Source organism: Mus caroli, unplaced genomic scaffold (assembly GCF_978045245.1).
Source record: "Mus caroli unplaced genomic scaffold, Mus_caroli_1 scaffold_15, whole genome shotgun sequence".
In the NCBI taxonomy this organism is placed as follows: Eukaryota; Metazoa; Chordata; class Mammalia; order Rodentia; family Muridae; genus Mus; species Mus caroli.
The window spans coordinates 30335676-30358951 of NW_028227270.1; the positions used below are offsets into that span (position 1 = coordinate 30335676).

A 23276-nucleotide genomic window follows, 5' to 3' on the forward strand; every position below is an offset into this window, starting at 1 on the left:
TCTACTTAGTATTTTAAGGTATTAATATACTTGTCATAGTTTTCCCAGTAAGTGGTAAACTACTTACTATAAGAAATTATGTTCTCCTTCCTTCTTATCTCCTTGAGGCCCAGTAGAATGATTTAAACATTATTGTTCCCCAGCAGGAGAGTGGAAATGTCTGGGTGTGGTCTCTGCTTCGAAGACAGAGAAATCATGAAGGCTCCAGCAGCATCCATAGCAGTCCTCTGGGGATCAGGGTCCATTCCCTGGACCTTCCCTTAGGCTTGTAACTGTTGTTTCTCTCTGAAACATGTTCACCTTTTGTTTTGTTTGTAAAATTCCTAAAGGTAATAAATAGAAATCTTAGTTTCTGTGTGAATACAAAGGAGAAAAGCTTAAATGTTTAATCTTCCCTCAGGAAGAAAGTAGTAATTTATACAGAAGTCTGATACCTAAGTGTGTCTATCAGGGGTATACAGCTGTAGAGATTTTCCTGGAAGTCAAGACACTCAGTGCTTTAGAGCAGCAACAAGCCCCATCATGTCGCATGGATCACTAACACAGCTTTGATGTCCTTTCACAGATGGGAGACCGTTAGCTCTGGAGGATATATGGGAAGGTGTTCATGAGTGCTATAAGCCGCGGCTGCTCCAGGGACCGTGGGACACCATCACCCAACAGGTCAGAGTCTTTCCCTCTTACTGGATGCAGGTCCTTACCTCTGCTCGCTCTCTCATCTAGTTCTCTCACCCGCTTCTTTCCCTGTTGCAGTCCTGTACATCCTTAGAGACTTCAGTTCAATGACAATGTCTTTTAAAACATCATGGATTACTCTCCATATTATAAGCTTCTATAACACCCTATAATTTTCTTTCACGGGTCTTATTATAATTTTGAATTGTATATTTGAATGATCTGTTTTTCAAATAAAATGTTGTGAACTCCTGTGTCGGCAGACCATGTCTGGTTTTCCCCTTTCCTCTTCATTGTATGCCCAGGATCAGCACAGTACTTAGGGTATACTAGGTGCCAGACACAAGTTTGCTCTGTATGCAGAAACAGATTCTAAGTTGGCACATACATTAAGAAATAGGAGCTTCCTGCAGCCAGGAAGGCAAAAGGATCTCAGAAAGTTTGAGGCCAGCCAGGGGTATATACTGAGATCCCTCTCAAAGGGAAAAAAGGGAGGGAGAGAGGGAGGGAGGGAGGGAGGGAGGGAGGAAGGAAGGAAAGAAGGAAGGAAAGAAAAGAGAGCATGCAAGTGAGTTGAAGGAAGGCTCAGTTAATGAAGTGCCTTCCATGCAAGCATGAACACTTGCTGTTGGGCTCCTAGAGTTCTGAACCGCACTGTTTCAGTGGAGACAGGCAGATTCTAGAGCTCTGAATCAACAAACTACACATGCACAGAGTGTGCACACAGACAGAGACAGAGTGCTCAGGAAAAAAAATACATACATATATATATATATATATATATATATACTTTTGATAAAATGTTTGCTTCTAAGTGTCGAAGGAAAATGACAACGGATATAGAAAGATCCTATGCAAACTGTCTGGCTTTAATGTTCACATTTTTCTTGATACAAGGTCTCGCTGTGTAACTTGGCTGTCCTAGGGAAGTAGGCACTTCCAGTCATATTGTCTATAATTACTTCACAGTTTTACTTGTAGGTGCCTTTGCAAAAGAAAATGTGAACTCTTGATTAGGGATAGATTTGCAATATGCAAAAGATGAAAATAGATCTACAAAATGAGACATAAAAAGCAAATTTGCAAAAGTATAGAAAACAGGCCTGTCAATCACGCCATTATTACTGCCTCACTGAAATGGTAGTTAATTATTTTAGAAATTTAAAAATACTTGTCACTTTGCAAACATCATGAACATAAATAATTTTTACTTCTATCAAAACTATTTCTCCAAGTCTCCATTTAGCTTAATAAAAGCTTCCTTTAAAATGGCTTTATCAGCAATTAAACTATACCCTTTTGTGGATTTCATGACAATGATGGCCATTTACTTACCTGTCAATGAAAGTTCTCTGATGTGGCTGCAGGTGACCATCTTGTAAATTTTTAACTGAGGACAAACTTGAACCAAGTGCCTTTGACACTGCCCTCCGCTTATGTCTTTCCTTCGCTCTGATGTCTCCCAGACTAAACTGGGACTTCCCCTGGGTCCATGAGCGGAGCTTCTTATGCCTACCTGCCTGCGCTTTTCTCTCTGCCCCTCTTCCTTGGTCATGCCTTCTTAAGCATCGCTCATTCATCTCTCTCTGATCAGCCCTGCAACTGTTCTGCAAGTGCTCACGGGGCACCATCTAAATGCCTTACCTGCATGCTATGGCTGCCACTCCCTGACGCCCTCCTGCTTTCTAAAATTCATCTTTTATTCCACTCTGCAGCTTTTACAAAACATGGCTCTTGATTTCACTATAACTGTCTTATGACACTTGCTTTGAAACCCTTTCTAAGTTTAATGCTTTCTCCCTTCTGTCTGGATACTTCTACATATTTTTCCATTGAATTCTTTCTTTCAGACTGCATCAGCTGGCTCACCCTGCAACCTGGTTCTGTAGAACTAGACCAGGTACATGAGTGGTTACTGTGACTAAAGTAATTTGATATGTAAACTGTATAGGGTTGGTGAGCTGGCTCTGTATATAAGTGCTTACCGTACAATCCTGGCAATCTGAGTTTGATCCCCAGAACACATGAAAAGATAGAAAGAGCCGACTCCTCCAAATAGGCTGCAGATCGCCACATGCGTATAGTGGTGTGTGTCTGCACTCTCACACAAAAATAGTAGCAATTAAAAAATAGCCACAATGTTTTTTTTAAAGCGAGGTCATCTTGTTTAACGAAAACTGGTGGCTATTAATTTTAAGAATGTCCAGGTGAATGCTGTTTCAGCTTGTATTGTCAATAATAGCACATCTCCAGAAATTTATAACGTTGAGTCAGAAGCCACAGGACAGAGTAAAGGTTTGCTTTAAGTATCAATAAAGATAGCAAGCGATACAGGAAGATCATATGCAAAATGTGGATGTCTTTAATTTTAGCATTTTTTTTTAATACAAGGTCTCACTATGTAGTCCCGGCTGACCTAGAGCTCACTGTAGATCAGGCTTACATCAAACTCACAGAGATCTTCTTGCGTCTGCCTCCTGAGTGCTGGGGTTAAAGGTGTGCACCACGGATCCCAACTTTAACTACTTGTTCCTTCTTAATTATGCTTTTGATTCTGTTCCTGTCTTTTGCCTTTTTCTCATTAATGCCTCTGTTATTAATCTCAGTCTCAACCTAGTCATACTTCCTGGTATTTGTTTAATTTTGTGTTTCAATTCCACACGTCTCTGTTCTGGTTTGAGACAGCAATGGAATTTGAATTCACAACTGTATTTTCTTTTGTTTCTTAACCCAGTGTTACCAATAGAGTTCTTTCTATTTATGGAATATCTAAGATGTTTACACAATATAATGAACCATCTTTCCACCCTCTTAAAGAACTCTCTAATGTATTTAAATGTGTAGACACATGAATACATACCCCTCCCCCCATTTGTCATAGTGCTCTCATGTTATACATCAAATCTGATTCTAGTTAGCAATGTTATTTCTAACATGGGGCTCACTTCATAAATATTTTATATTCCCAGCTGTAAACTTTAGGTGGACTTTCAGAAATTTTTTTATTGGGATTTTGACTGTGGGCAGTCTAAATAACTTCTCATAACACTTCAGGAAAATCTTCATTTAAGCTTTAGAGTCACTTAACAAAGTCAAGACAGCAAGAAAAACTCATTTGTAGCCATGGGCACCATTTGGCATTAGAAAGTCATTATATGTATTTCTTTTGAAGGTCTTGGTTCTTAATCCCAGATTGGCTAACACATTGGTGTTTATCTTTTCCTTTGCTTGTGATCTTTGGGAGAATAGATCTGCATTTTTATAAGCATTCATGCGGAGGAAAACAAGGTGTTTGCAATGGGATGGAGTGGGTGGGCATGATACAACCCTAGAGGAGAATAAGCTGATCAAATATTGGTCGCACCAAATAGTAGTCCTCGTTTTGCAGAATTACACTAAAGAATCATTAGCTTGCAGACTGAGCACTGTAATAATGTACTACCCTCCAGAGTGCCTTAAAAACAGAAGCAGCCTTTGCATCATATCAAATGCATTGCACTTCGTCTCCAGGCCTGATTGTGCTCATAGAGTTTGTTGCTCTTCATCTTCAGTAATCACACTTCTGTTCTCTCAGCATTTGTCCTGATGATAAGGGCTTGTTCATGTCAGACATGAACCTCCTCTTTTGAAGACAAGGCATTCATGAATCTCATACATCTGATTATGTTGATCACTCACCTGCCTTTGTCCAACCCTACAGCCTAATACAAAATTCCTAAAGAAAGTTAACGAGTCCTTAGTGGCACTCTGTGTGTGTGTGTGTATACAGGAGCATGTGCGCACACAGCATATACACAAAAGTAAGACTCGCTGCATTTAATTGGGATTTCTTACATGAGAATGGTTTGGAGGGATGGATTGACCAAAGGGTGACTGTTACAGTGACCATCACTGAAGATGTGTTCTCTGTGTTTTAGGACAAAGAAGTCCTGTGATCTTACCATAGACTAAGGTCACAAGATTTAAAAAAAAAAAAAAAAAAAAACTTTAATTTTTACTTAGAGGTATTTTTATGTGGATCTGTGTATAGTCAAATAAGTCGATTTTTCTTTCTTATTTCCTTAAACCCTGTATTTTAGGATATTTTAAACATATCCAAAAGTATAGATGATAGTATATACACTTATAAACTCATGATGAGTCAGGTGTAGTGGCACACGCCTTTAATCCCAGCACTTGGGAGGCAGAGGCAGGCGGATTTCTGAGTTTGAGGCCAGCCTGGTCTACAGAGTGAGTTCCAGGACAGCCAGGGCTATACAGAGAAACCCTGTCTCGAAAAACCAAAACCAAAAAAAAAAAAAAAAAAAACAGAAGAAAAAAAAAAAAACCAAAACCCCATGATCTTGTTTCTTTATTAATCCGTTTAGTTAGTTAGTTACTCCTGGTTAAACCTAGGTTCCCCCATGTGATAATCAGATGTTCTAACCACACAGATCTCAGGCTGCTTTGTTCACCTGTACTTTTTGGTATCTCATCCAGTTTGAAATTTTTTGACACAAACTTTAGATATTATTTTATCTCATCCATAAATATTTGAGTATTCATCCTTAAAACTAAGGGCATTGCATTAGCATTTATAGCAGTATTATTTATAATAGCCTCAAATGGAAACATGATCGGTGTCCTTCAGTGGGTGGGTGCTTAAACAGATTGTGTGTGCATTCTTACCCTGGAAAGCTAGTCAGCAATCAAAAGGCGCCAACTAATGACACACTCAGCAACCTGGATGAATCACTACATAATTAAACCAAGTGCAAAAAGACAGTCTCCAAAGTCTGCATAATGCTTCATTCTATTTCCATAACATTTTTTCTCTTTTCCATTTATTTTTTTCTAGATTTATGTACTCCTATAACTTCTCACACACACACACACACACACACACACACAATGAATTTTTATTAAAGTCACTCTCTCAGTATCCTCTTTTATCTCCTTCAGCTTCCCACCTTCCTACCAATCCCTTCTTTCTAAGTACATTTTATGGTGTGTGTGTGTGTTTGTGTGTACAGGAGCATGTGCATGCAGCATATACACACATGTGAGACTCAGCACATTTAAGTGGGCTTGTTTGCATGAATATGGGTTTGGAGGTATTGCTTGATGAAAGGCAGTCTACCAGTGGCTAGACCACTGAGGAATATTACCCCAACAACAAACTGTCAACTCCTATAGTTTGTTTGGGAGCCTCTTCTCTGCCTATGGTAGAATTTTGACCATGTAGTGTAGTGCTAGCCACTGAGTTTATCTGTGCAACGGCCATATCACGCCCAGCAGTGCTTTACATCCTCTGGTTCTTAGATTCTTTCTGTGATGTTCATTTGTACCTCGGAAGGTTGATGTAGTCATCCAGTTTAGTGTTTAGAACTATATACTCACGTCTTGCCGGTTTTCTTTTTTTTTTTTTTTTTTTTTTTTTTTTTCTTTTTATATATATTTTTTATTACATCTTTTCCTCAAATTACATTTCCAATGCTATCGCAAAAGTCCCCCATACCCTCCCGACCCCACTTCCCTACCCACCCATTCCCATATTTTTTGGCCCTGGCGTTTCCCTGTACTGGGGCATATAAAGTTTGCATGTCCAATGGGCCTCTCTTTCCAGTGATGGCCGACTAGGCCATCTTTTGATACATATGGAGCTAGAGTCAAGAGCTCCGGGGTACTGGTTAGTTCATAATGTTGTTCCACCCATAGGGTTGCGGATCCCTTCAGCTCCTTGGGTACTTTCTCCAGCTCCGCCATTGGGGGCCCTGTGATCCATCCACTAGCTGACTGTGAGCATTCACTTCTGTGTTTGCCAGGCACTGGCATAGTCTCACAAGAGACAGCTATATCAGGGTCCTTTCAGCAAAGTCTTGCTAGTGTATGCAATGGTGTCATCGAACTTAAACAATTCTTTTTTTTTTTTTTTTTTTTTTTTTTTTTTTTTTAATATTTTTATTACATATTTTCCTCAATTACATTTCCAATGCTATCCCAAAAGTCCCCCATAGCGCCCCCCACTTCCCTACCCACCCATTCCCATTCTTTTGGCCCTGGCATTCCCCTATATTGGGGCATATAAAGTTTGCAAGTCCAATGGGCCTCTCTTTCCATTGATGGCCGACTAGGCCATCTTTCGATACATATGCAGCTAGAGACAAGAGCTCCGGGGTTCTGGTTAGTACATCATGTTGTTCCAACAATAGGGTTGCAGATCCCTTTAGCTCCTTGGGTACTTTCTCTAGCTTCTCCATTGGGAGCCCTGTGATACATCCAATAGCTGACTGTGAACATCCACTCCTGTGTTTGCTAGGCCCCGGCATCGTCTCACAAGAGACAGCTATATTTGGGTCCTTTCAGCAAAATCTTGCTAGTGTATGCAATGGTGTCAGCGTTTAGAAGCTGATTATGGGATGGATCCCTGGATACGGCAGTCTCTAAATGGTCCATCCTTTCATCACAGCTACGAACTTTGTCTCTGTAACTCCTTCCCTGGGTGTTTTGTTCCCAATTCTAAGAAGGTGCACAGTGTCCACACTTTGGTCTTCATTCTTCTTGAGTTTCATGCGTTTATCAAATTGTATCTTATATCTTGGGTATCCTAAGTTTTGGGCTAATATCCACTTATCAGTGAATAAATATTGTGTGAGTTCTTTTGTGATTGTGTTACTTCACTCAAGATGATGCCCTCCAGGTCCATCCATTTGGCTAGGAATTTCATAAATTCATTCTTTTTAATAGCTGAGTAGTACTCCATTGTGTAAATGTACCATAATTTCTGTATCCATTCCTCTGTTGAGGGACATCTGGGTTCTTTCCAGCTTCTGGCTATTATAAATAGGGCTGCTATGAACATAGTGGAGCATGTGTCCTTTTTACCGGTTGGGACATCTTCTGGATATATGCCCAGGAGAGGTATTGCTGGATCCTCCGGTAGTACTATGTCCAATTTTCTGAGGAACCGCCAGACTGATTTCCAGAGTGGTTGTACAAGCTTGCAATCCCACCAACAATGGAGGAGTGTTCCTCTTTCTCCACATCCTCGCCAGCATCTGCTGTCACCTGAATTTTTGATCTTAGCCATTCTGACTGGTGTGAGGTGGAATCTCAGGGTTGTTTTGATTTGCATTTCCCTGATGATTAAGGATGTTGAACATTTTTTCAGGTGTTTCTCTGCCATTCGGTATTCCTCAGGTGAGAATTCTTTGTTCAGTTCTGAGCCCCATTTTTTAATGGGGTTATTTGACTTTCTGGAGTCCACCTTCTTGAGTTCTTTATATATATTGGATATTAGTCCCTTATCTGATTTAGGATAGGTGAAGATCCTTTCCCAATCTGTTGGTGGTTTTTTTGTCTTATTGATGGTGTCTTTAGCCTTGCAGAAGCTTTGTAGTTTCATGAGGTCCCACTTGTCAATTCTCGATCTTACAGCACAAGCCATTACTGTTCTATTCAGGAATTTTTCCCCTGTGCCCATATCTTCAAGGCTTTTCCCCACTTTCTCCTCTATAAGTTTCAGTGTCTCTGGTTTTATGTGAAGTTCCTTGATCCACTTAGACTTGACCTTAGTACAAGGAGATAGGAATGGATCGATTCGCATTCTTCTACATGTTAACAACCAGTTGTGCCAGCACCATTTGTTGAAAATGCTGTCTTTCTTCCACTGGATGTTTTTAGCTCCCTTGTCGAAGATCAAGTGACCGTAGGTGTGTGGGTTCATTTCTGGGTCTTCAATTCTATTCCATTGGTCTATTTGTCTGTCACTATACCAGTACCATGCAGTTTTTATCACAATTGCTCTGTAGTAGAGCTTTAGGTCCGGCATGGTGATTCCACCAGAGGTTCTTTTATCCTTGAGAAGAGTTTTTGCTATCCTAGGTTTTTTGTTATTCCAGATGAATTTGCAGATTGCACTTTCTAATTCGTTGAAGAATTGAGTTGGAATTTTGATGGGGATTGCATTGAATCTGTAGATTGCTTTTGGCAAGATAGCCATTTTTACAATGTTGATCCTGCCAATCCATGAGCATGGGAGATCTTTCCATCTTCTGAGATCTTCTATAATTTCTTTCTTCAGAGACTTGAAGTTTTTATTATACAGATCTTTCACTTCCTTAGTTAGAGTCACGCCAAGATATTTTATATTATTTGTGACTATTGAGAAGGGTGTTGTTTCCCTAATTTCTTTCTCAGCCTGTTTATTCTTTGTGTAGAGAAAGGCCATTGATTTGTTTGAGTTAATTTTATATCCAGCTACTTCACCGAAGCTGTTTATCAGGCTTAGGAGTTCTCTGGTGGAATTTTTAGGGTCACTTATATATACTATCATATCATCTGCAAAGAGTGATATTTTGACTTCATCTTTTCCAATTTGTATCCCTTTGATCTCCTTTTGTTGTCGAATTGCTCTGGCTAGGACTTCAAGTACAATGTTGAATAGGTATGGAGAAAGTGGACAGCCTTGTCTAGTCCCTGATTTTAGAGGGATTGCTTCAAGCTTCTGACCATTTACTTTGATGTTGGCTACTGGTTTGCTGTAGATTGCTTTTATCATGTTTAGGTATGGGCCTTGAATTCCTGATCTTTCCAAGACTTTTATCATGAATGGGTGTTGGATCTTGTCAAATGCTTTTTCCGCATCTAACGAGATGACCATGTGGTTTTTGTCTTTGAGTTTGTTTATATACTGGATTACGTTGATGGATTTCCGTATATTGAACCATCCCTGCATCCCTGGGATGAAACCTACTTGGTCAGGATGGATGATTGTTTTGATGTGTTCTTGGATTCGGTTAGCAAGAATTTTATTGAGGATTTTTGCATCAATATTCATAAGGGATATTGGTCTGAAGTTTTCTATCTTTGTTGGGTCTTTTTGTGGTTTAGGTATCAGAGTAATTGTGGCTTCATAGAATGAGTTGGGTAGAGTACCTTCTGTTTCTATTTTGTGGAATAGTTTGTGAAGAACTGGGATTAGATCTTCTTTGAAGGTCTGATAGAACTCTGCACTAAACCCATCTGGTCCTGGGCTTTTTTTGGTTGGGAGACTATTAATGACTGCTTCTATTTCTTTGGGGGATATAGGGCTGTTTAGATCATTAACCTGATCTTGACTCAACTTTGGTACCTGGTATCTGTCTAGGAACTTCTCCATTTCATCCAGGTTCTCCAGTTTTGTTGAGTATAGCCTTTGGTAGAAGGATCTGATGGTGTTTTGGATGTCTTCAGGATCTGTTGTTATGTCTCCTTTTTCATTTCTGATTTTGTTAATTAGGATGCTTTCCCTGTGCCCTCTAGTGAGTCTGGCTAAGGGTTTATCTATCTTGTTGATTTTCTCAAAGAACCAGCTCCTTGATTGGTTGATTCTTTGAATAGTTTTTCTTGTTTCCACTTGGTTGATTTCACCCCTGAGTTTGATTATTTCCTGCCGTCTACTCCTCTTGGGTGAATTTGCTTCCTTTTGTTCTAGTGCTTTTAGGTGTGTTGTCAAGCTGCTAATGTGTGCTCTTTCTAGTTTCCTTTTGGAGGCACACAGAGCTATGAGTTTTCCTCTTAGAAATGCTTTCATTGCGTCCCATAAGTTTGGGTATGTTGTGGCTTCATTTTCATTGAACTCTAAAAAGTCCTTAATTTCTTTCTTTATTCCTTCCTTGACCAAGGTATCATTGAGAAGAGTGTTGTTCAGTTTCCACGTGAAGGTTGGCTTTCTATTATTTATTTTGTTATTGAAGATCAGCCTTAGTCCATGGTGATCTGATAGGATGCATGGGACAATTTCAATGTTTTTGTATCTGTTGAGTCCTGTTTTGTGCCCAATTACGTGGTCAATTTTGGAGAAGGTACCATGAGGTGCTGAGAAGAAGGTGTATCCTTTTGTTTTAGGGTAAAATGTTCTGTAGATATCTGCCAGATCCATTTGATCCATAACTTCTGTTAGTTTCACTGTGTCCCTGTTTAGTTTCTGTTTCCATGATCTGTCCATTGGTGAAAGTGGTGTGTTGAAGTCTCCCACTATTATTGTATGAGGTGCAATGTGTGCTTTGAGATTTACTAAAGTTTCTTTAATGAATGAGGCTGCCTTTGTATTTGGAGCATAGATATTCAGGATTGATAGTTCCTCTTGGAGGATTTTACCTTTAATGAGTATGAAGTGCCCCTCCCTGTCTTTTTTGATGACTTTGGGTTGGAAGTCAATCTTATCTGATATTAGAATGGCTACTCCAGCTTGTTTCTTCAGACCATTTGCTTGGAAAATTGTTTTCCAGCCTTTCATTCTGAGGTAGTGTCTATCTTTTTCTCTGAGATGAGTTTCTTGTAAGCAGCAAAATGTTGGGTCTTGTTTGTGTAGCCAGTTTGTTAGTCTATGTCTTTTTATCGGGGAGTTGAGTCCATTGATATTAAGAGATATTAAGGAAAAGTAATTGTTGTTTCCTGTTATTTTTGTTGTTAAAGTTGGCATTCTGTTCTTGTGGCTGTCTTCTTTTAGGTTTGTTGAGGGATTACCTTCTTGTTGTTTCTAGGGCGTGGTTCCTGTCCTTGTATTGGTTTTTTTCTGTTATTATCCTTTGAAGGGCTGGATTCGTGGAGAGATAATGTGTGAATTTGGTTTTGTCGTGGAATACTTTGGTTTCTCCATCTATGTTAATTGAGAGTTTGGCTGGGTATAGTAGCCTGGGCTGGAATTTGTGTTCTTTTAGTGTCTGTATAACATCTGTCCAGGATCTTCTGGCTTTCATAGTCTCTGGTGAAAAATCTGGTGTAATTCTGATAGGCTTGCCTTTATATGTTACTTGGCCTTTTTCTCTTGCTGCTTTTAGTATTCTATCTTTATTTAGTGCATTTGTTGTTCTGATTATTATGTGTCGGGAGGTATTTCTTTTCTGGTCCAGCCTATTTGGAGTTCTGTAGGCTTCTTGTATGTTCATGGGCATCTCTTTCTTTAGATTTGGGAAGTTTTCTTCTATAATTTTGTTGAAGATGTTTGCTGGTCCTTTGAGTTGAAAATCTTCATTCTCATCCACTCCTATTATCCGTAGGTTTGGTCTTCTCATTGTGTCCTGTATTTCCTGGATGTTTTGAGTTAGGATCTTTTTGCATTTTCCATTTTCCTTGATTGTTGTGCCCATGTTCTCTATGGAATCTTCTGCACCTGAGATTCTCTCTTCCATCTCTTGTATTCTGTTGCTGATGCTTGCATCTATGGTTCCAGATTTCTTTCCTAGGGTTTCTATCTCCAGTGTTGCCTCATTTTGGGTTTTCTTTATTGTGTCTACTTCCCTTTTTAGGTCTAGTATGGTTTTGTTCATTTCCATCATCTGATTGGATGTGTTTTCCTGTTTCTCTTTAAGGACTTCTACCAGTTTGGTTGTGTTTTCCTGTTTTTCTTTAAGGACTTGTAACTCTTTAGTCATGTTCTCCTGTAGTTCTTTAAAGTCCTTCTTGATGTCCTCTACCATCATCATGAGATATGCTTTTAAATCCAGGTCTAGTTTTTCAGGTGTGTTGGGGTGCCCTGGACTGGGCGAAGTGGGAGTGCTGGGTCCTGATGATGGTGAGTGGTCTTGGTTTCTGTTAGTAAGATTCTTACCTTTACCTCTCGCCATCTGGTAATCTCTGGAGTTGTTATAGTTGTCTCTGTTCAGAGGTTGTTCTTCTGGGGATTCTGAGTATCCTCTGTCAGCAGACCTGTACAGACTAAGTTCGGCGGAGTCCCGGAGCCAAGATGGCGCTCCCTGCAGGGCAGGTCACTGTTCTCCGGCTGGGAGGGTGTCGGATGTCTGCGGCCCCAAAAGGGTGCTGCCTCAGCGGTTCTGTGGCTCCCGCCTGTCCCAGAAGCTGTCTGCCTCTGTGGTCCTCACTCTGTCCTGTGCAGACTAAGTTCGGCGGAGTCCCGGAGCCAAGATGGCACTCTCTGCAGGGCAGGTCTCTGTCCTCCGGCTGGGAGGGTGCCGGAAGTCTGCGGCCCCAAAAGGGTGCTGCCTCAGTGGCTCTGTGGCTCCTGCCTGTCCCAGAAGCTGTCTGCCCCCGTGGTCCCCACTCTGACCTGTAGAGACTAAGCTTGGCGGAGTCCCGGAGCCAAGATGGCGCTCCCTGCAGGGCAGGTCACTGTCCTCCGACTGGGAGGGTGCCGGATGTCTGCGGCCCCAAAAGGGTGCTGCCTCAGTGGCTCTGTGGCTCCCGCCTGTCCCAGAAGCTGTCTGCCTCTGTGGTCCTCACTCTAACCTGTAGACTAAGTTCGGGGAGTCCCGGAGCCAAGATGGCGCTCTCTGCAGGGCAGGTCTCTGTCCTCCGGCTGGGAGGGTGCCGGAAGTCTGCGGCCCCAAAAGGGTGCTGCCTCAGCGGCTCTGTGGCTCCTGCCTGTCCCAGAAGCCGTCTGCCCCCGTGGTCCCCACTCTGACCTGTAGAGACTAAGCTCGGCGGAGTCCCGGAGCCAAGATGGCGCTCTCTGCAGGGCAGGTCACTGTCCTCCGACTGGGAGGGTGCCGGATGTCTGCGGCCCCAAAAGGGTGCTGCCTCAGCGGCTCTGTGGCTCCTGCCTGTCCCAGAAGCCGTCTGCCCCCGTGGTCCCCACTCTGACCTGTAGAGACTAAGCTTGGCAGAGTCCCGGAGCCAAGATGGCGCTCCCTGCAGGGCAGGTCACTGTCCTCCGACTGGGAGGGTGCCGGATGTCTGCGGCCCCAAAAGGGTGCTGCCTCAGCGGCTCTGTGGCTCCCGCCTGTCCCAGAAGCTGTCTGCCTCTGTGGTCCTCACTCTAACCTGTAGACTAAGTTCGGGGAGTCCCGGAGCCAAGATGGCGCTCTCTGCAGGGCAGGTCTCTGTCCTCCGGCTGGGAGGGTGCCGGAAGTCTGCGGCCCCAAAAGGGTGCTGCCTCAGTGGCTCTGTGGCTCCTGCCTGTCCCAGAAGCCGTCTGCCCCCGTGGTCCCCACTCTGACCTGTAGAGACTAAGCTTGGCGGAGTCCCGGAGCCAAGATGGCGCTCTCTGCAGGGCAGGTCACTGTCCTCCGACTGGGAGGGTGCCGGATGTCTGCGGCCCCAAAAGGGTGCTGCCTCAGCGGCTCTGTGGCTCCCGCCTGTCCCAGAAGCTGTCTGTCTCTGTGGTCCTCACTCTAACCTGTAGACTAAGTTCGGGGAGTCCCGGAGCCAAGATGGCGCTCTCTGCAGGGCAGGTCTCTGTCCTCCGGCTGGGAGGGTGCCGGAAGTCTGCGGCCCCAAAAGGGTGCTGCCTCAGCGGCTCTGTGGCTCCTGCCTGTCCCAGAAGCCGTCTGCCCCCGTGGTCCCCACTCTGACCTGTAGAGACTAAGCTCGGCGGAGTCCCGGAGCCAAGATGGCGCTCTCTGCAGGGCAGGTCACTGTCCTCCGACTGGGAGGGTGCCGGATGTCTGCGGCCCCAAAAGGGTGCTGCCTCAGCGGCTCTGTGGCTCCTGCCTGTCCCAGAAGCTGTCTGCCCCCGTGGTCCCCACTCTGACCTGTAGAGACTAAGCTTGGCAGAGTCCCGGAGCCAAGATGGCGCTCCCTGCAGGGCAGGTCACTGTCCTCCGACTGGGAGGGTGCCGGATCCTTGCCGGTTTTCAACACCCTGACCAGTTACGAGTCTCTACATTAACCGTTGGCCACTGCAAATAGAAGCTTCTTTGACCAGAGCTGAACACAGGCTAATTTATAGGTCTAAACATAACTGTTTTGAAGGCAGTTTGATATCATATCCAATACAATAGTAGGTGACGCACTAGGTCCTGTGCCCTTCTCAGCCATGGCCTTTGACTTTTGACCAGGTTTGTAGTACTGTGAATGAGCTGCTTCTGTTGAGTGGACCTACATGAAACTGAAGTAGCAAACAGCTGCTCAACTTCTTAACTCCCATGCTGTTGTTGGTATTGTCACTGGGAGGGGTCACAGCTGGACATTGATGACTTTTCTCTCCTGGAAGTCTGCATGGCAGCCAGCCAGCCTAGCCAGCATTGGGGAACTTTCCAGCCCCATTTCAGCCTTAATTTCTCTGTCTTGCGAGCAAAGTTATATCTTTATGCAATAAAGTCTCCTTATCTAGCTCTGGTGCTCAACCATGAGGAAGAGCTGAAGTGTATTGTTTTTGGACCCTCTAGGGCCTGCCCAACAGTGCGTACAGGTGTCCCATACCTGGCACTAGAGTTTAATAGTTTATAACTTCTAGGAACAGCAACATCTAGCCATGCAGGATATGCCTGTTTCCTTAATTTGTATTTTTAATTGGGTTACAAAAGAGTAGGTTTCCTAATGACATTTTAATACATCTTACTTCTTGGTTAACCCTCTCTTTTGCCCCCCATTTCTCCCATGCTATTCCCCTCCTGTCCTTAAACCTTTCCATTCCCAGTATCCCCACCTTTACTTCATATCACCTGTGTGCTTGCCTCCCTCCCAACCTTAAGGCACTCCCCATCCAGTGGCGTCTTTCTACTTTGTTGGCTTCTATGGTACCCTAAGTTGAACATAAAAATTAGATTCAAAATTAGTTTCCCCATAAGGGAGAGCATGTAGCATTTGTGCCTGGGTTATCTCACTCAGCTTAACTTTTTTCTAGTTCATACATTTACTTGCAAATTTTATCTTTCAGTATAACTAACTAAATTTCATTTTGTTTATATACCACATAGTCAGTTAATGGATATCTAGGCTGATACTCTTTCCTAGCTGATGTGAATACTGCACTAATGAACGTTGATGAGCAAGATCTGTGGTAGGAGACAGAGGCCTTCAGGTGGATGCCCAGGAGTGGTCCTGTGGCAGCGCCTTTCCCTTATGAATAAAGATTTCAGGGGACCAATCACTGGGCGAGGAGTAGGCGGGACTTCCAGGTCAGAGAGAGGAAGAGGGGAGGCAGGAGAAAGATGGACAATGGTGCAAAGATGTAGGTAGCAGAGACCCATTGGGGTTTGCTACGGGAAGATTTAACTTAGAATGGCTTACAAATTAGGATGCTAGTTGCTCTGCCCAGTGATTGTGTTGCCTTTTGATTCTGAATTAAGTTTGTGTGGTGGTTTCCTTCTCTAGGCGACTCTACCGGGTTCCACAGAGAAACAAAAGGAACCATGGTGGGGCATCCCAGCCAGCCACGGGGAAATTGAACGCGATAGAGACCGGCCAGTGGGAACTTAGCAAGCTAGGTGGAAAGATTTCCGAGCTCTGGGTCAGAGAGTCTCCACGAGATGAGAACTGGCCAGCGATAGTGTGGATTGCTTTTTTCTATTTCCAGCTGCATGGTCCTTCCTGTGGATGCCATGCTGAATAACGTCGTAGCTATTTTCTAAACTTTTGAGGAATTCCCCGGGATGATTTCCTCAGAGAATGCACCAGCTTACACTCCAACAACCATTGTTGATTCTTTCTCTCTCCATGTCTTGGCCAGAGTTTGCTGTCTTTTGAGTTCTTGATGGTACCCACTCTGGCTTTTGCTGTCTTTTGAGTTCTTGATGGTACCCACTCTGGCTTTTGCTGTCTTTTGAGTTCTTGATGGTACCCACTCTGGCTTTTGCTGTCTTTTGAGTTCTTGATGGTACCCACTCTGGCTTTTGCTGTCTTTTGAGTTCTTGATGGTACCCACTCTGGCTTTTGCTGTCTTTTGAGTTCTTGATGGTACCCACTCTGGCTTTTGCTGTCTTTTGAGTTCTTGATGGTACCCACTCTGGCTACTGTAAGAAGGGAATGCAAAGTAGTTTTAATTTGTGTTTTCCTGATCGCCAGTGATATTGACTGTGTTTTAAAATGCTTATGGACATTTATATTCCCTCAGAGAACTCTGTTGAGATCTATAACCTATTTGTTGATTGAGCTGGTGTTTTTATGTTTTGCCTTCTGAGTTCTTTGTGTATTTTAGATGCGTGTACATCCCTTTGATGCTGGTAAGATGCTCTCTGTGTGGTCTGATTCCTAGGTGACATTTTCCTTGGCTTTTTAATTTGAGTAGGAACTATTTGTCAATTGTTAGCCCCCTCCCCCCCCCCCCACCTTTCACTAAGTGACCAAAGCTCTACTTAGAAATCCTAATTTTTGTCTGTGTCTTGTAGGATACTCTATCTTTTCTTCCAGGTGTATCAGAGTTTCAGGTTTTCTGTTAAGGCCTTTCATCCATTTTGCAGCTTATTTTTGTTCAAGGCAAGAGATAAGAATCTATCTACATTCTACAGAGTATACAGCACTTTTGAAGTGATAAGATCATAAGCTGACCGTAGGTTTGTGATTGTCAGGTGCTGGGGGCAGGTTGTAAAATGTAGGCTGGGGAACGCTGCTAGCTGCTCTGTTCTCTTAGCGAGTTTCTCCTTTGTGATAAGGTACTATGATTATGCAAGATGTTGTTGCTACTGGAAGAAACTGAGTAGGGTGCAAAGATTTCTTTCTAAAGTTTCTTTCAGCTACAAGTAAAATTACAATTATTTTATAATAGAAAAAATTTAAAAACTAAAATCTCTGAATAATGTGAGTGTAAGTCTCTAATTACATCTAAAATTGGGGGAAAATATAGTAACATTAAGCAAGCAAGGAAGCACTATTTTAATTTTTTGAGTCCTTTGAATCAATATCTAAGTAAACTTTACACATTATAATGGTCAAAATCACTTAAAACTTTATGATTCTGCCTAAAATCTGTGTGGATTTTCATCCCTTCCTCTTTTACATGGCAAGCTTTGTCACTGAAGAAACGGGTTGTTTATCCGCAAGTGTTTTGCAACCTTGAGTATTTTTCCTGGCTGCATCTTTAGGATGCTACTGTGTTCTTCCCTATATGGTTTACGAGCTGGTAAGTAGATATTAGGGTTTGATCAAATTTGTGCTTGAATGTGGGGGGGGGGGCAGGAAAACTTCATAAGTGTTTTTGATTAGTCTCATAAAGAATTACATAATGCCTGATCATGGCTCTTTTCTTTTTTTAATATTAGCATCTACTGATTGATGACCCTATATCATTAACTCATTAGAGGGTTGCAATAGTTGGTATGTTTTAATTGTATCATTCATTATTTATTTGTTGAACTATTTCAGTAATGACAAAGTTTTGCCCACCACTCTTGTTACCTAAGGTTTGTTTTGTTTTAAGAAGGCAGCAAACATCTACTTCTTTCTTTTTGTTCTGGCTTTGAAGATGATGAGTTGATTGTTTGGCAGCCTCTAGAAGACACCAAGAATTCTTTTGATTAAATTTCTGTGAATGGATATTAGTGTTTCAGTTCATGGCAGTGACTGTCTTTTTTGATGTTCAACTAGTATTACTGGAGAACCTCTCCTTAACCCCTGACCAATGCCGACACAACTGGTGTATTTGTAAGGCATTCCCTGCCTTATGGTATGAGAGGCTGCACATAAACATACATGTGCTGTCCAAATTTTAAATCAATTATTTCCCAAAGAAGACTGGTTGCTTTGGCAAACGGTAAATGGGGTGTGTGTGTGTCTGGGCATGTCTGGGTGTTTTCTGGGCTAGACAATATTAGTACTTGCAGTTACAGGGCCTTTTACACGTTTTGAAGCACCTAGTGTCTTAGTTTAATTTTCCTATGCAGATGATACACAAGGATCTGCAGAGTTGGAGGGAAAACTAAATTTATATATATATATATATATATATATATATATATATATATGTGTGTGTGTGTGTGTGTGTGTGTGTGTGTATAAGCATATATATATATGTGTGTATACATTATGTAAAAATAATAAGCATTAATTACTTCAGGGTAAATAGTTATTTCAGTAATTTCTACAATAATTGATTAATAAACTAGATTAAATTTAGGGTTTGACCCACCCCTCTCCTTGCCCATGTAGTTGATACTAAACCCTTGAGCCTTAGTTGATCACTTGGGCCGCAATATCTCTTTTTGCTCTAGGCTGCTTCTCTCCTTTTCCATCTCTCCCTCGTTCTCCTTCATCAACATTTTTGCATTTAAGGACTATAGAACATTCACCATTACAGAATCTGTATTAGTTCATTTTGTGTACCAAAGTGAAATATCTGAACATAGGTACTTTATTTTAGAAAACGAAACAAAACTTGCTGGGATTACCATTTTGGAGGCTGACAGTTCACAAGTGAGCAGCCCCACCCATTTGGCCTCTGGTGAGGATACCTTTGGCGACATCACAGCAAGGTAGAAAAGCAGAAGGGAAGACAGGCACGTGTGTGCATTAGAGATCACATGCCAAAGAGTAAAGTCAGAAGGATGCAGGGCCAGCTTTGCTTGGTTGTTCTTTTTATGTTATTCACAAGGGAGCTAACCAGTGTCCCATGAAAACTACCTCAAAACCTGCTGAGAGGACATGGTCTGTGAAGATTAGTCTCGTCAGCTTGATAGGATTTGGAACTGTCTGGGGGATTTCTCCTCAGGGTGTGCCTCTAAGAGGCATTCACAGAGAGTTTGAGCTGATGTGGGAAGACCTGCCCTGAGGGTGGGTGGCACCATTCCATGAACTTGGAATAGAATGAAAACTGAATAGAATGAAAAAAGGAGAAATCCCACTGAATACCAGCATTCCTTGCTCTCAGCTCCTTGCCTGTGAAATGTGAGGTGTTCTAGGGCCTTCCCAACCACATGAATCATGCCTTTGGCACCATGATACAGAGCCCCCTCTTAGGCTCTGAGACAAAACAAGTGCTTCTTCCATTGAATTATTTGTCGGGGTCTTTATGACCTCACAGCCACAAAGAAAGTAATTACTGAAATCCCGAGGATGGAACCACCTTTCTACCAGGCTCAAAACTACGACACAGGGGACCAAATTTCTAGTATGTAAACTTTTGGGGTATACACTAAAGTTAATTACAAACTATTGCAGGCTCCTTTTCCCACACAAAAATATTACAATTATAATTTTATAACTGTTGTAATAGAGATGGCTATGTTCACATTCTATGCCAAAATATTTAATTTCACCTAAAAGTTTTTTCTTTTCTTTTTACAAGCAATAAACATTTTCATGGGTCCCTAAAGGGTAAATGACCACTAAGCACTCTACCTAAGGAATACATGTCTGGCCTATAGGATCCTCCAGGAGCTATCTCTGGTCCTCTCATGCCCAGTCTCAGCCTTCCTATCATTTCTACCTAATGCTGCTGACATGACTATATGATGGGAGATACATTCCTTTATATGATTTCCAGCCCTGCAGCTAATGTGCTAAAGACATACTTCGATTTTCATGCTCCCAAACCACAAAGGAGTCCATCACATTGGATCCCTTTAGACACATGTGCGTTCGGGCTTGTGAGGGCTGAGTGCATGCACATAAATCTCCTTTGTGTGAGAGCCTGTTCAGCATTGCCTTTTCTTCAAGTCCCTGCCTTGATATGTAGCAGTAAGCAGGAGACTTACATATGAATCATAACCTATATCTTATCTCCTTTGTAATAGATTATTTCTAGCACCTGAACTGGATGCTTTAAATTTGGAAGCCAAGAATCTCGAAGCCCTTTGTTTTCTGGTTCTGTGTGCCTGAGGGGCCTGAGTCCAAGTCAGTGAAGGATGCTGCCCAGGTGGAACTATGAAGAAGCATACTGATTAGTTTTCTTCCTTGCATTGCATGTCCTGTGCAAGAACTAGGTTAAGAGCCTGGAGAGATGGCTTTGCTTAAAGTGTATGCTGTACAGGCCTGAGGACCAGAGTTCTGATCCCCAAAACCCAATGAATATTCAATTGTTGTGGCAGTCCATCTGTGACTTTAGCCTAAGAAAACAGACAGGATTTCCAGAGCAAGTTCTCTGGTTCGACTAGTCATAGAGGTGAGCTCTAGTTCTGATTGACAGACCTTGTCATTGAGCAAGATAATGAGCAATTGAAGTTAATTTCCAACATCAACCCCAAGCCTCCTGATGGATGTTTACATGCACACCTCATGTATACACACATGAAAATAAAAACTCACTAACTTTATCTCTAGGATGTAGAATACCAGCAGTCTCTGTAAGACATGTGTGTACCCACACACCAGGATTTCAGCTTGAAAACTTGGGCTTGCCTAAACCATGCAAAAGGATGATAATTTCAGGGAGTTTCATTTTCTTACCATAAAAAGTTTCTCAAAGATTAAAACAAAGCACGTATCTTAAACTCAACAACAGAAATATCTGAGGTGTCTTTGGTGGATAAACTCCTCTTGACTCTCAGTGCTGCAGGAAGTCATTGGCTCAGGGGTCTTGAATGAGGAAGCTTCGTGGGCTCCTTGGTGATTTATAATGATAGCTGATGATTTAATTGTGCTTCCTCTAGTAAGAATTGTAAGTGCTCAAGTGAAGCGCCAGTGATTGGCTTCTCTTCTGAATTCAATCTCCCTAGAGTCTTTAGGCATCTCTTTTACACCACATCCGATAACTGACTTTTAACTCTTCCTATTTTAAATAATACAAATCAATTAAAACACACAGCTGTTTAACAAAACAGCTCAGTGTTGCTATAGGTCTCCATGGGTATTTCCTGATGGATCATAATGACATCAATTTAGCACACCTGGTAGGACCCTTGTGAACTGGAAGTGGCTTAATTCTTAAATGACAAGAAAATTAAGTTGCTTTATAGGTTGCCGCTGCTTCTTCAGAACCTCTGCCAGCTCCATGGCTGTTTCCTTTCACCGGTTTGATTTAAATAGCAGTGCCGGTATCGTTCGTGTGGTGTTTTTCTCTGTAATTTGCTGCTAATTTGTTGTATCTCAGTTTGTACATGTTCTGAGCACTTAGTAAGTCATTTGGTAAGCAAGTTTATGGAGGCCCAGTGCTGTACCTGTCTTTCAGGACGTTTTTATTTGTTTGCTTGCTTGCTTTTTGTTATTTTAGTTTGTTTGTTGTTTTGTAGACATAATAATATTTCAACAGTTCTCAGTAATCTTGTTACTTGTTTGAAGAGGCTGAAATATGCTTGGATCATTGTATACTTATTGTAGCCTCTTAGTGAATGGCTGCTCTTCTCTTGATTCTACTAATAACTGTTTTTAGATTGCCAATCTGTATGTGCACTGTAACTTTTAGTATTTATCGAGTCGTTGGTGGCCATGGATACAGTATATCATCAATGTAATGGATACTGGATACTGGATATCACCAACGTACTTCACTATCCATATTCATTGTTTTGTCAACCCATACACATCCCCTGTAGTTCATAGTGCATGGTGTATAGTTCTTGTTTATAGAAAACCACCACATTTTTATAAAGTCTTTATGAATTTGGTTTGTACTCTTGCTTTCTTTGTATAAAGAAGCATATGAAGACTGGAGATGTGGCTCTGGCAGAAGGCCCAAGCTCTGCTCTCAGCACCAACATCATTGGCATCTTACAGCCACCTGTAACTCCAGCTCCAGGGGATCCCTTCCCTCTTCTGGAATCCACGAGTACATACATACATACACACATACACATGTACACATATGTGCACGCACACATGCATATATTTAAAAAGAAGAGGCAGCATATGAAACTTGTTTTTCATTGTCCTTGGCTAACCCGACTTGCATGAATATCTTAGCTTTGTCACAGGAGTCAGTGCTGGCGTTAACACTGCCTTCCCATCCAGCTTGAACTTTCCGAAGTTTCTGACCACTCGCCACTAATGTTCACATTAATCTAAATAGATTAAAAACAATTTAGTCTCATTGATGTCATTTCTCAGATTTGCTTTGTTCCATTTTAATGAGGGTTTTAGATTGTATTTCTTATAAATACCCTGGATCTACTGATGCATCTGCGCTCACATGTTTATTTTCCTGAACAATAAAAACAAGGTGCTGCCTAATAGTTTGTTTCCCATGTACCTAGTTGAGCAGAGTAATTCTTAGCTTTTGATCATTAAACTTTTGATTCAGTGCATGCCTTGAATTTATTCAAAGACCTTATTTAAGAAATTTAATAGTATGTCATTAGAATTTCTACTCCTGAAAAAGGAACAGCTTATAAATATAAAAATAAAATACCATTTAAAATACTTAATAATTCATTTTAATATTACTCATCCTAGCACATTTCATTTTTATAATTACCTACTATCAATTTTTAATTTTTAATAAACACCTTAGTTCCCAAACTTCATGGTTGAGGAATATTTATATTCTCATGTCCAATATTTTACAAAGAAGTTTGTGATGGGTAGGTGGTAAGTACTGTCTAGAAGCTGGCCTGCTAGGAAAGGTGCCACAAGGAGTGCAGGCTCAGCTGGGGCTTCATGCTGGATGTGTTCTCCATCACCAATTAGGACTGTAAGCTACCAAACAAAGATGCTATTTCTGTCATCTTTTGTGAGACAGTATCTCATGTAGCTCAGGTTGGCTGCAAACTCACTATGTAGCCAAGGTTGGCCTTAAACTTTGATCCTCTTGTCAGTACCCCCAATTATAGGATGTGCAATATCACTCTATAATTGATTGTTTTGAATAGAGTGGTCACTGTACACATATACTCTATCATGCATTTCTTTAACTTTATTTTTTATTCCAGTTCCTCACTCTTCAGCTTTTTCTCACTAGTACATTTTCTCTGGTTCATATCAGCTCTAAGTTCCCCATATTAATGTTTATAGTCAACATGTTATTTTAAAGAGTGGCCCATAAATAAATACACCACCAAAGTATACCAAGTATTTATGAAAGCCATCACCATTAG

At 41.7% G+C, this 23276-nt stretch overlaps 1 protein-coding gene across 1 annotated transcript in view; it reads left to right on the forward strand.

Annotated features, from left to right (window-relative positions):
- Atg10 (autophagy related 10) overlaps nucleotides 1–23276 on the forward strand; it is a 313448-nt gene that overhangs the window by 213359 nt on the left and 76813 nt on the right. The window contains exon 5 of the mRNA XM_021180551.3: nucleotides 566–663. Within this exon, the coding sequence (XP_021036210.1) occupies nucleotides 566–663 (98 nt within the window). The remainder of the gene's footprint in view (nucleotides 1–565; nucleotides 664–23276) is intronic.